The sequence below is a fragment of the Equus quagga genome, chromosome 16 (assembly GCF_021613505.1).
Source record: "Equus quagga isolate Etosha38 chromosome 16, UCLA_HA_Equagga_1.0, whole genome shotgun sequence".
Lineage (NCBI taxonomy): Eukaryota > Metazoa > Chordata > Mammalia > Perissodactyla > Equidae > Equus > Equus quagga.
The window spans coordinates 77,223,174-77,235,557 of NC_060282.1; the positions used below are offsets into that span (position 1 = coordinate 77,223,174).

The 12,384-nt window shown below is 44.2% G+C and overlaps 1 protein-coding gene across 5 annotated transcripts in view; it reads right to left on the reverse strand.

The window, feature by feature from the left end:
• Window positions 1-12,384, reverse strand: part of IMPA1 (inositol monophosphatase 1) — a 30,524-nt gene that overhangs the window by 12,746 nt on the left and 5,394 nt on the right. Inside the window, exons 1-5 of one of the 5 annotated variants that reach the window (XM_046641884.1) lie at window positions 7,224-9,090; window positions 6,936-7,052; window positions 3,558-3,675; window positions 3,042-3,175; window positions 1,223-1,327 (exon numbers count right to left, since the gene is read on the reverse strand). In XM_046641884.1, the coding sequence (XP_046497840.1) occupies window positions 1,223-1,327; window positions 3,042-3,175; window positions 3,558-3,620 (302 nt within the window). In that variant the 5' untranslated portion in view covers window positions 3,621-3,675; window positions 6,936-7,052; window positions 7,224-9,090. Of the gene's footprint in view, window positions 1-1,222; window positions 1,328-3,041; window positions 3,176-3,557; window positions 3,676-5,235; window positions 5,322-6,334; window positions 6,907-6,935; window positions 7,053-7,223; window positions 9,091-12,384 lie in introns of those variants that run through there. The other 4 variants (XM_046641885.1, XM_046641883.1, XM_046641886.1 and 1 more) reach the window with 4 other exon arrangements.

Below are 12,384 nucleotides of genomic sequence, written 5' to 3' on the forward strand. Positions count from 1 at the left end.
CTACGGCTGCCTGACAGTGTGAACACAGAGGTTGTAACTTCTTACTCAGAAGAGAATCAAGATGAACAAAACAGACAGACAAAATAGGCTCAATATAACTACTGAAAATAAAAACTTTTAAAAATATTTAATACAGTTTTTATTTTAACAAAAACGGGATCATACTATACACACTGTATTACAATCTTCTCTGTGTTACAATATATTATGAGCATCTCTCCACACTAACATTCTATCAGATATAGATTCTAAATCTCAGCTGTATAGACTTGAACAATTCTCTAGTAGTAGAGATATGTACAGCTATGTGGCAACTTCAAACATAACGTCCACGTAATCCCACCAAATGAACTCTCCCTGGCATCTCCACCAGGCTTCCTTCTAGCGCTAACACACTGAGTCACATCCTTCCTTTGTGCCGGGCACTATACTACGTCCTTACCTAAAGGTACTACTCACTGGGTCCCAACAACAAACAATTCTTTGAGGCAGGTACCCTCAACACGCCCAATTTACAGATAAGAACACAACGACTAAGGCTTAGAACGATGAGGTAACTTGCTCAAGGTCACAAAGCCTATAAAAAAGCCCCAAGATTCAAGCCCAAGTCTGCTGATCCTATAAACCATGCTTTTTTTTTTTTTTTAAAGATTTTATTTTTTCCTTTTTCTCCCCAAAGCCCCCCGGTACATAGTTGTATATTCTTCGTTGTGGGTCCTTCTAGTTGTGGCACGTGGGATGCTGCCTCAGCGTGGTTTGATGAGCAGTGCCATGTCCGCGCCCAGGATTCGAACCAACGAAACACTGGGCCGCCTGCAGTGGAGCACGCGAACTTAACCACTCAGCCACGGAGCCAGCCCCCAATCCATGCTCTTTTTAAGTTTCTCTCCTGGACTGAACCCATTCTATGCAGACACACTCCAAAACGGACCCCACTACTTCCTTAACTGATCTCAGAGCAGCAAGGTTGCCTGCTTACATTTTTACATGGCTCCAACAGTGAGAAAAATGGTGAACAGGGCACTTCACTGCACAAGGCAAGCCCAAAACATGAATATTTCATCACGTCTTCCGTATCTGATGAAAACTCTGCAGAGTACGTTTTATTCTACAAATTACATAATTCTCTGACGTATATATGTTCATGAACAGAGTTCTCTAAAGGTTCATTTGGGTAATATACAAATATTATAATTACAATATTAAAATTTAAAACACATACCTATGTACAAAGTTAGTTGTGCCATCGATAGGGTCAATGATCCATGTAGGGTTGTCGGTTAAGACACTTTTTTCCCCAGCTGCCACGGATTCCTCACCAATGAAACTAAACGCAAGAAAGGCAAACTTTGAATCTTTACATTGCTTTCAACAATTTTCACATTTATCATTTCCTTCTTAGCTACAGAGTCTACTATTAAACGTAACAAGAGGCTATACACCACACCTTTCTATTGTTTTTCCTTTTTCCTCAGACTGACAAAGTGAGAAAGCTTTATTTCCCCCAGAGCAAAGTCATGTGCAAAATAACAGAATTCACAATGCAATCCCAGGGTAAGTAAAGGCACATGTATGTGTGCACGCACACACACATATGAAAAGGGCCTTGGCTGCAGATGAGAACTTATTAAGGAAATGTGGTTTTAAAAATAAGTCCACAGTTTCTCTCATACTCCTCTCTTCAAGAGGTAGGGCCTAACAGGCCTCACCTTGAGCGTGAATTTGGACTTAGTGACCCGTTTCTAACCAAGAGAACAAAGCAGAAGTGACAATGGGCAACTTTGGAGACACGCTCACAAAATGGCACTGTGGTTTCCATCTTATTCTCTCTATTTCTCCCTCCCTCCCCTTCCCTCTCTTGCTCTGGCGGAAGCCAGCCTCCAGGTAATGAGCTGCTCTGTGGAGAGGCCCACATGGTGAGGAACTGAGGGGAGCTGCCACAGACAACCCATGAGGAACTGAAGTCACCACCAATGACATCCGTGAACGGATCCGTGAGCCCCAGTTGAGCCTTGAGACGACTGCGGCCCTGACTGGCAGTTTGACTACAACCTGGTGAGACCCTGGCAAGAACCCTGCAGCCAAGCTTCTCCCACATGCCTGACCCCAGAACTCTGAGATCATAAATGTCCGCTGTCCAGAGCTGCTAAGTTCTTAGAGTAACTTGCTAGGCAGGAATAGACAATACAGAGAACACTGAATAAGTCAACGAGAAAGCACATCACCCACCACAACTTCTGTGTCTACATGCCTTCCTAAGACACTCTGGGCAATAAATCTCAGGGGAATTCAGTCAATGGTGTCTGAGTTCACTGGTCTTCCTTCCTTTCCTACTTTCTTTTTTTATTTATTTCCTTTATTCAATACTGAACTGTCCTAACGTCATTATCATGACTTTCTCTGATCTCTTTTTGTCTTAGCTGCAAATCTTTTTCCTGAGAGGAAGTAAGCTTAGCCATGGCCTTCAACATTGTTTCTTCTCAACTGGCTAAAACAGCAGGAATGGCCAATGGCATGACCAAGAAGTAAGGAATGACAATGTTAAAACTTTAAAATGATGACAATGTTTTTGCTATACTTCTGCGCCTGTAAGAGAGCACTGATTTCAGTATTTTCTTTCAAACTCCCTAAAGCTACAACCACTCTTCCATATAAAAGAGTTGACATACCCCCTATCCACTGTTCCCTGGCAGCCTGGGCCTTGAAAACAACCTCGGTTCAGCAAGCAGTTGTCCCTGCCCAGGATCTGTAAGCCTGAGCTCAGGAGGCAAAGATACCCAAAGCCAGCAGAGGCAAGAGTGAGGCCACCAGCAGCATCCGACGCGATGGCTCCCGTGGCACATCTAGCTCTGCAGTCCTCCCTGGGTCCTGCCCCAGCCCTGCCCTCGGGGCTCCTGACACACCTGACACCCTCCGAACAAATTCCTGGTCAGCTTAAGGTAACTGAAGTCAATTTCTGTATCTAGAAGCAAAATTCTTATCTAGTATATTGACTCCAAACTAGGTTTTATTTTATCATGAGAAACTGAAATAAGAAATACCTGTGAGATGGATACTTTTCCTTTATAGAAGAGATAAGCATTTTTTCAACTTTTTGGTCAGTAGAAGTTACCAAATCAGCTGGAGAACTTTTAATCATAACATTCATTTCATTTTTCAGGGCATCACGAACCACCTAAAGATTTTTTTGGTGAGCAAAGAGAGGAAGCACAAGTCATTTTAAATCAAACTAAAAGATAAAACACAGAAAAGGTTTAAAACATTCCATCTGTCTTAAATAATATTCTTAAAATATTCTTACAACAAAGTACATAAAAGAAGCCCTTAGTGGTTATGACTTTCTAAGTACAAAACCATATAATCTTACATCCTATTTCAGATTCACAACTGTTATCACAAAAAGTTTAATGACATAAAATCCGAGTATTCACTCCATTTAAAGTGTTTGGTAAAATGAAAACAAATGCAGATTAATCAAAATAGATGTTTCATTTAACAAGGCAACCACACACTGTCCAGATCCATCACTCTATGGCCGGCGAGCTTTCAGTTCATACCTCTCCAGCTCGTCTTGCTAGTGTTACTGCATAATCCATGCACTCCTGCCAAGGATCAGCCATCTTCTGAACAGACTTAACACGTATCAGGACAAAGCAGTCACAAATCTCTGAAAGTCTTAATTACAGAATAGTTAGTCCACAAAAACATGTCAATGAGCAAAACACTTTCATTCAGGATTCAGCCTCTTCCTGATTCTAGAGTTCAACTTTTTAAAAAAATTACTTATTACTTCACTTCTATTGTAGAAACATTTCCAGAAAGAAAAGTAGTCTGTAAAAGTGTCTCCCAAAGTGCTCACAGCCTATCACACTTAAAAAGCATCACTGGTTTGGGGAATGGAGAAGAAAGGACACAAGAACTATTTTCAAAGATAGGTGCATGTCTGGGTGGAGGATAAAGCAAAAATAAGAGAAGGAACACGGGGACACTGAAATTAAAGAAGCTGAAGGGACGGGACAGAAGTCACATGTACGGACGGACTGTCAGCAGTTTGGCGCTCTGCATGTGTGAATTTCTTTTTAATGAGGTTGTAAAGACAAAGAACTTAAAGCTCAGAGATGATAAATAATTTGCCAAGGTTATACAATGACACAGATGACTCATAATTTGAACTCAATTCTGATTTAAAGTCCACTGCTCTTTCTACTATAACACTCCGAGGAAGGAAAATTCCAAGACTAAAACAATAATAGTAAAGAAAACCTAAATTTATTTCCCTGAGTTTTAGAGAGGGAAAAACATATTTTTGTCTTCTGAACTTTCCTGCTTTCCACTGACTTCTGAAGAGAAGACTAAAATAACTCACCACTGGCGTGACCACACTCTAAAGTCAGTACCTAGGACACTGAAGCTTTTTAAGCTGCTAGACTCAGAAAAATGTAGCCTCATCTATAAAGCAACCTCAATTTCACCATCTTAATAACAGAATAACCAACACAGAATTCCAACTTGAAGACTACTCCGAAATCCCTCCCATGGCGCTCAGGGTATAGGAAAGGGGAGGGGAAAGGAGGGGAGGGCAAAGGACATATACAGTGAGCTGCTTCTGCTATAAGCATTTAGAAATATCTAAAAAGAAGCCACTTTCTGAGTTATAGAAGTAACTCAGTTCTCAGGGTGCTTCAAGAACTGTTTCCAAACTCTTTTTTTCATTCTTACTCCCACTCCTCTCTTCTAAGTCTAAGAGAACTAGATGTTCTCACGCTGCATCTGCTTTCTTGCCAGAAACTTTGGTCAAGTCACTCCTACCTCTCTCCGTCTTCTAACACACTTGACGTAACACCTACCAATTTGTCGACGCCCATTTCTAAAGCTACCCTTTTGTCTAGGGATTCTCCATGCAAAAGTCATTATTTGTTTAATCACTCAATAGCTATTTGTGGAACACCTATTATATGCTGTGCACGCGCCATGGTGAGGAAAAGGAGACCCAGTCCTCACTCTCTAGTGGGGAGTCAGGTATTAATCAAAAAACTCACATACTACAAGCCAAACCACAAGTGTGATAAGGGCTAAGGAGGAGAAGTGCAATGGGAAGCAGATCACCAGGGAGCTCTGACGTGGCCTTAGGGAGCAGATGAGGATTCCCAGAGGACATGGTTAAACTGAGATCTGAAGGACCAGTGAACAGGCACTAACCCGCTGCACTGCAGGACGCCTGGGACAGAAGCGTACCTGAAAGGCCCACATGCGCCAGCTCAGAGATCCAGGGAGAACAAGGAGGTGAGGCTGGGGAGAGAGCGATCATCTGGTGCAGGGCTCTAAGACAAGATTTGAGAGTGAGAAACAGGCGTTGGAGGGTGGAGTGGAGAGCCGGGGTGGGTAAATAAGACAGAGGCGTAGTTCGGTTAGGAGATTTCGATTTAGGACGCAGCAGTTCAGGAAAGACATCTGGGTTGGCTTGTTGGCTTAAACCTTGGGAGCTGGGGAGCGTGGCAGGTAGAGACGTTCAGAGAATCAAGATAAGAGGCACTTGGTTTGGGAGGTAAAGCTGGGGAGACTTAATAACAGATTGGATATGGCGTATGAGGGAGAGAGAGAGTTTAGTGACGTCCAGATTTCCCACTTGGGCAAGTGAATGAATGATGGCGACATCTACTGAAATGGAACAATAGAAAAGAATCAAGTTTGGGATTTGCGTGGGAGGTAGGGAGATAGTCTAATTAGCAGAGGATGAGGGGCCCTCATGAAACCGAAAGGAGATGTCGATGAAGCAGCTGAACACAGACATCTGGAGCTCAGAGGAGAGGGACGGCCTGCAGATATAAATACGTAAGTCGGGGGAACAAGCAGCAACTGAGTCCTGAGGCCAAGTGACACTCCTGAGGAGGGAACACGCAGTGAGAAGATCGGGGGACGCCTTGGCTTGGAAGAGCCACCCTCCTCTCTGTACCCGCGCTCAGCAGCCCGACTGCGGACAGCACGGATGCGGGGCTGGCGCGGGGACCACGCGATGTGGGAACAGACCAGTCTCTCTGAGCTTCCTCGGCGTCGGTACAAGACAAAGGGGGACTTATTCTACCTAAGCCGCTGCACGGGTTCAGTGAGATCGCCTGGGCGAAACCGCTACAGCACGCGGGGCCGTCCCTGGTGCCACCACACGGCGGCGGCTCGGGATAACCCCGCAGGCATGAAGGCGCCCCACCCGCGGCCTCCGCCCTGAGTGCCCACGCCACACCGACCACCGCACCCACCCCCCGCGGCCGCCCGGGCCCGCGCCGCCCGCCGAGCCCGCCCGAGGGCCGGCGCGGGGTCGCAGACACGCAGGTCTCACCTCGGGCTGGAGGGTGACGGGCTCGGCAGGGGACCGCTGGCATCCGCCGCTCCGCTCTTCCGGAGGGAGCCGGCAGCGTACCGGACAGGAAGTCCCGCCCCTGCGGCCCGCCCAAGGGGCGTGGGCGCGCGGAGCCACGCCCCGCCGCCGAGACACGCCCCCGAGAGTCTGGCCCGCCCCGCCCCTCCGCATCCTGGCCTGTCCCAGCGTCCGATCTGGCCCCTTCTGTCCCGTCTCTGGTTCTTCCAACTGCATTTCTCCTGCCTGCACTTTCTCCTGTAAATTTTCTTAAAATTCCTTTCGTCTTTACTCCGCCCATTCTTTCCTCCATCTTCCATTCCTCCCGTTTTCCCGTTTCAGTTTCTTTCTCCCTTTTTTTATTCCATACTCCTCTTGACAAAACACCAATTTGAGGTATGACTCCGGTTTTGCAGCTTTCATTGGCTAAACCTATACTAGGTAAACCTAGACTATATATAAATACATATACATATGCATATCCATATACACTGTAGTAAACCTGTGATAGATAAATTGATGGCCAGAGCCAACTGCTCCTATTCTCAATACTTCATTTGGTTATCACTTTTCGAGGACTTACCATGCTTCAGGCCATTGTTTTATATGCTGTTTTACTTAAATGTTGCAACGGTTCCATAAGGGAGATATGATTAGTTTCATCATATGAAGAACCCGAGGCTCAGAGAAGTGATTTGTCCTGGGATCACACAAGAGCAAAGAGTGAAACACAGTGACTCCACAGTCCACACTCAGAGAATACATGGCACGATGAGGTTGCATTATATGATACAAGGACTATTCTATTGTCCTTAAAATGTGCCCTTTTCTTGAAATAACAGGTCTGGCATCATGTCATAGATAGTCTTACCTTTATAACACAAAGAGCACTGCACAGATATAAGATGTCCTAGCCACAGCAGGACCAGGAAAGTGGGTTAAAAGCTCCTTGCTTGTGAAGTGATTGCTTCCCATAATCTGATCAAAAGCCAGGGTGTTGTCACCAACGTGTTGCAAATGAAACAGTTCTTGAAGATGAATGACTTGAACGGTGGGACCAATTCTCAAAGCTCAGGAAGAGCCAGAACTTTGTTTTCACTCTTCTGAAGAATCATGCCTTAAGTATCTGATGTGGATATGATGCTTTTGTTTTCTTGACTTAGAAAAGAATAACACAAACTTCAGAAATTAGCCTTTTGGTTTTTCATTGTCAGTCATGTTAGAAATAAAAATCTTGCCAACTACATGGTGACAAGTGTTGATTTGTAATCAAATAAAATTTTCTAGGCTTTTGCAGAAATGTCACCAGAGTCCTCTTTAAACCTCATTTAAATGAACATGGTCCCACTGATTTGGTAAAGCTGCCAAAATCAGTGGAGGCAATATGAGGTAAGATAGCTCAAATAGCTTATTCCTTCAAATTCAAATCATTTCAAGCTTCCTATCTCAGATGAGCAGGAAGTCCAATCTTTTTGTAAGGGCCTCAGCCGCCACAGCACAATTGTTCTCAAGTAATCAGTGTTTGCAGTCCAAATCGGCCATTGTGCTTCCAGAAGCCTGCCTGGAAGTGAAATGAAGAATCCCCAGTGCTCGGACCCAGTCTGGCAGTGCTGCAGCCTGGTGCCACACAATCTCAACGTTTTTTGGCTGGTGCTGCAAGTGGTTCAGATGGCTGCAGTCCTCAGGACCCGATGCATTGCTCTTGGGTTCCCAAAGGGGCAATTTTTAAAGCTATAGTCATATCTGCAGTGGCTGTCCCCAATCCCAAAGATCACCTGCCGTGCCAAGGTGGTGGGGGCTAGGAAGGGGACAGGTTCCAGCCTCAGGCATACGCTGCGCCAGGAAGAAACCTGATCCCTGGCGTGGTGTCCAGGTCACTGTTCGGGACTTCCCCAATGGTGAGATCCCTCTTTGGGGCCTTTGACATCCTTTCCTACCAGCTGACTTCCATCCCTGAGAGAGTTCTATTTACGCTAAACCTCAAAGTGGAAGCGGTGAGATCCAATGCCCCACACCTCCCGAGACACCTGACTGCACACGGAGAAGGTCCGGGGAAGGATGGCCTTTGTCAAGCCACAGAGTGGTCTGGGTATCCTTCTACATGGACAACAGGTGCTCCATTGCCCTGTATCTGCACAATAAAGAGGGACCACCAAGGTGATTCCTTCTCCAGCAATCTCGGGTGTCTTGCTACCGCTACTTAGTCTCTGGAGCTGACTTCTTTCAAAGGGCAACTCCTTTCACTAAAAAAAAAATTCAGCTTCCACATAACAAGACTTTCTTAGTTAATAGTTAGTTGCATAGTGGATTATTTATTTATTTATTTATTGCTAAGGAAGATTCGCCCTGAGCTAGCATCTGTGCCAATCTTCCTCTGTTTTGTATGTGGTATGCTGCCAGAGCACGGCTGCCCCCGAGTGGTGTAGGTCTGTGCCCGGGAACTGAACCTGGGCTGCCGAAGTAGAGTATTCTGAACTTAACCACTAGGCCATGAGGCCAGCCTCAAGAGGATTTTGATTAAAAATGATAAAATCTACATACAAGATGTGCAGGTCCTCAGGGGTGGAATTTCCAGGCTATCTAACAAGATTCCGTATTTTGACATAACATAGGTTGGAGTTGCAGATATTGGTTAAGATCCTGACATGCTCCATGGCTGAGTGGTTAAGTTCACTCGCTCCACTTCTGCAGCCTGGGTTTTTTTTCTTTTTTTTTAAGATTTTATTTTTTTTCCTTTTTCTCCCCAAAGCTTCCCAGGACATAGTTGTATATTTTTCATTGTGGGTCCTTCTAGTTGTGGCATGTGGGACGCTGCCTCAGCATGGTTTGATGAGCAGTGCCATGTCTGCACCCAGGATTCGAACCAACAAAACACTGGGCCGCCTGCAGCAGAGTGCACCAAATTAACCACTCGGCCACGGGGCCAGCCCCTGCAGCCCGGGGTTTTGCCAGTTCAGATTCTGGGCGTGGACCTAGCACCACTCATCAAGCCATGCTGAGGCGGTGTGCCACAGGCCACAATCAGAAGGATCCACAACTAAAATAGAAAACTATGTACTGGGGGGCTTTGGGGAGAAGAAGGAAAAAAATAATAATAAAGATCTTTAACAAAAAAAGAATATATACATGCAATTTTTATTCTAGGAGCAATATATTATAGAGTTGGAAAGGAACCTTTAAAAAAACTAGCCTAACCCCTCTACCTCTGGGTCTTTTTCCTAACCAATCATGGCTGTGTAAAATACCCGGTATGAACACAACCAATTAGACAGCATGCTTTATGCATCTCATTCTTAAAAGAATAACTTGAGGGCCAGCCCCAGTGACCTAGCAAAGCATGCTCTGCTTCAGCAGCCCAGATTCGGTTCCCAGGCATAGACCCACACCACTCCTCTGTCAGTGGCCATGCTATGGCTGTAGTTCACATAAAAAAACAAACAAGGAAGATTGGCAACAGATGTTAACTCAGGGCAAATCTTCCTCAGTAAAAGAAAAAAAAAAGAATAACTTGAATAACTTCATCCCAATCCAAATTAAACAAATTTTATTATGTAAAAATCTTGGTTTTCTGTGATACATTGATAAGAGAAATAAAATATATTCCAAGTTCCATCCATGCATATTCAACTGCTTTTAAGGTGGAAGATCATTCAAATATGCAAAGTGACAATGAGTTTACTATGTGTTAAGAATTGTTCTGAGGACCTTACTCATATTAACTCATTTAATGCTCACAACAATACCATGAAGTAGGTACTATCGCTATTCCCACTTTCCACATGAATTTGGGCATAGAGAAATTAAGTAACTGGATCAATGTCATGCAGCTGGTAAATGACAGAGATGGAACTGCAGATCGAGGCATAGTCTGGCTCCCGAGTATATGATCTTGACCTTATTAATTATCAATTATCATTGAATGCAATTGTCATTTAATGAGCACCTACTCTGTTCAAGGCACTGTGCTAAACTCTGCAGGGAATTCAAAGAACAATACATGGTCGCTGCTCTCAGGCAGCTCATATTTTGGCTGTGGCTTAACTAGAAAGCAGAGCCATGCATGTTTATTCTCAACAGCCTGGATCTTCCTCACTTTACCCCATCGCCCTGCCCATGGGGTGACGTCCCAGTTTTATGCCAGAACCACAGACTTAAGGAGTTGAGCAAGATCCTAAGCCTCAGTTGAACCTCTTCATTTTACAGATTTGAAAACTGAAGTGCAGAGAAATGTCTTGTTTGAGGTCACAAGGTTAATGATAAAGTGCAACTGGAAAGGCAGCTCACGAAAATGTAAGTTAAATTTGTGCAAACTTAATTATATTTAAACTCCCTGGGGCCGGCCCCATGGCCGAGTGGTTAAGTTCGCGCGCTCCGCTTCCCGCGGCCCAGGGTTTCGCTGGTTCAGATCCTGGGCGCGGACAGGGCACTACTCTTCAGGCCACACTGAGGCAGCGTCCCATGTGCCACAACTAGAAGGACCTACAACTAAAAATACACAACTATGTGCTGGGGAGATTTGGGGAGAAAAAAGCAGGGAAAAAAAAGAAAAGAAGACTGGCAACAGTTGTTAGCTCAGGTGCCAATCTTTAAAAAGAAAAAAAACCCTAAGTGGATATTTCTGTTTAAAGGACTCAGGAGTAAATTATTCCACGTAGGAAATTATCATTTTATAAAGTGAATAATAACCACCCACCACCATACCAAACTGTGTCTTTTATAAATCTTGGTATTCATGTACTGGATTTGGTGAAACCAGAGAATAAAACTTCGGTTCTCTTACCGGCTAGCAAAGTAAACAAAAATTCTCTAATACTATGAATAAGATGGTGAATAACACTAATAGGAAAATGTTCAAAGATTTAGGTTCCATATGTAGTTATCAGATTGGTATTTCAAACCGATGGCAGATACATCAGGGCCAGAAGTTTAAGCTCTGATAAAATAATGGCAGTGGTTAACACTTTCGGAGTGCGTACTGTGTGCAGACACTGTTCTAGGTACGTTTTAAGTAGTGATCTCATTTAATTCCTAGAACAATCTGAGGGAGTCCACACCATTATCTCCATTTTTCAGATGAGGAAAGTGGACTACAGAGAGACTAAGTAATTTGCCTACAACTACAGGGCTAGGACATGTGGGAAGCAGCATCATTGAGAGCGGTATTTCTCATTCTTGACGCCCACACTCTGTTTGGAGAAGAGTGAAAACTCCAACTAGATTCTAAAAATTGCCATTGAAAATTCAAAAGTGGTATTAAACAAGCACACTATTCGTGCGGGCTCTAGTCTGTGCATCAACACGTTATTTGAATAAGCATGTAGGAAATGTGTTAGACATTATGGGGAGTAGCTAAATGAACACTGTTCAGATTATATTATTTTGTTTATTTTTTATGTTTATAATTCTCATGTCAAGGATTTACAGCAAAATAGAAAGGATAAAACAGGAACACGAATAGCTGTAAAACATGTCAGACTGGTTAAATACCATGAATACAAAAAATAATGAGGAGAATTTAGAGAACATTCAGTTTACTGGTAGCTGAGGGGGATTAACAAAAGCTTCACGGCAAGGGTGGTATTGAGCCAGGTCTGTAGGAGCAGCTAACATTTAGAGAGAGCTGAGGCAGGCCCCTCAGGTTGCAGGAACAGTGTGAACAAAGGCATATGCATGAGATCCACGTCATCCTGCTCGGAGCAAAGGCTGTGTGTAAAGAAGTGGGAGGGGCGAGGAAACTGGAGGCCAGATTGAGGTCAGATAGCAGAGCATGATAAATGCCTCACTGAGGAGAATGGACTCAATCCAAAAGGCAAAAAAAGGCTTTGTAGCAGGGAAAGTACATGACCAAAGTTAGATTTCAGGAAGACTAATCTGACAGTGATTGCAGAGTGGACAGAGAGGACAAATGCCAGTCTAGAAAGGTTCACGGACGAAGTGATAGAGGCCTGAACAAAAGCAGCAGTGCTGGGAATGGAGAGGAGACTGATGGAGAGACATTCTAGGGATTTTCTGTAGGAAATAGGTTGACTATA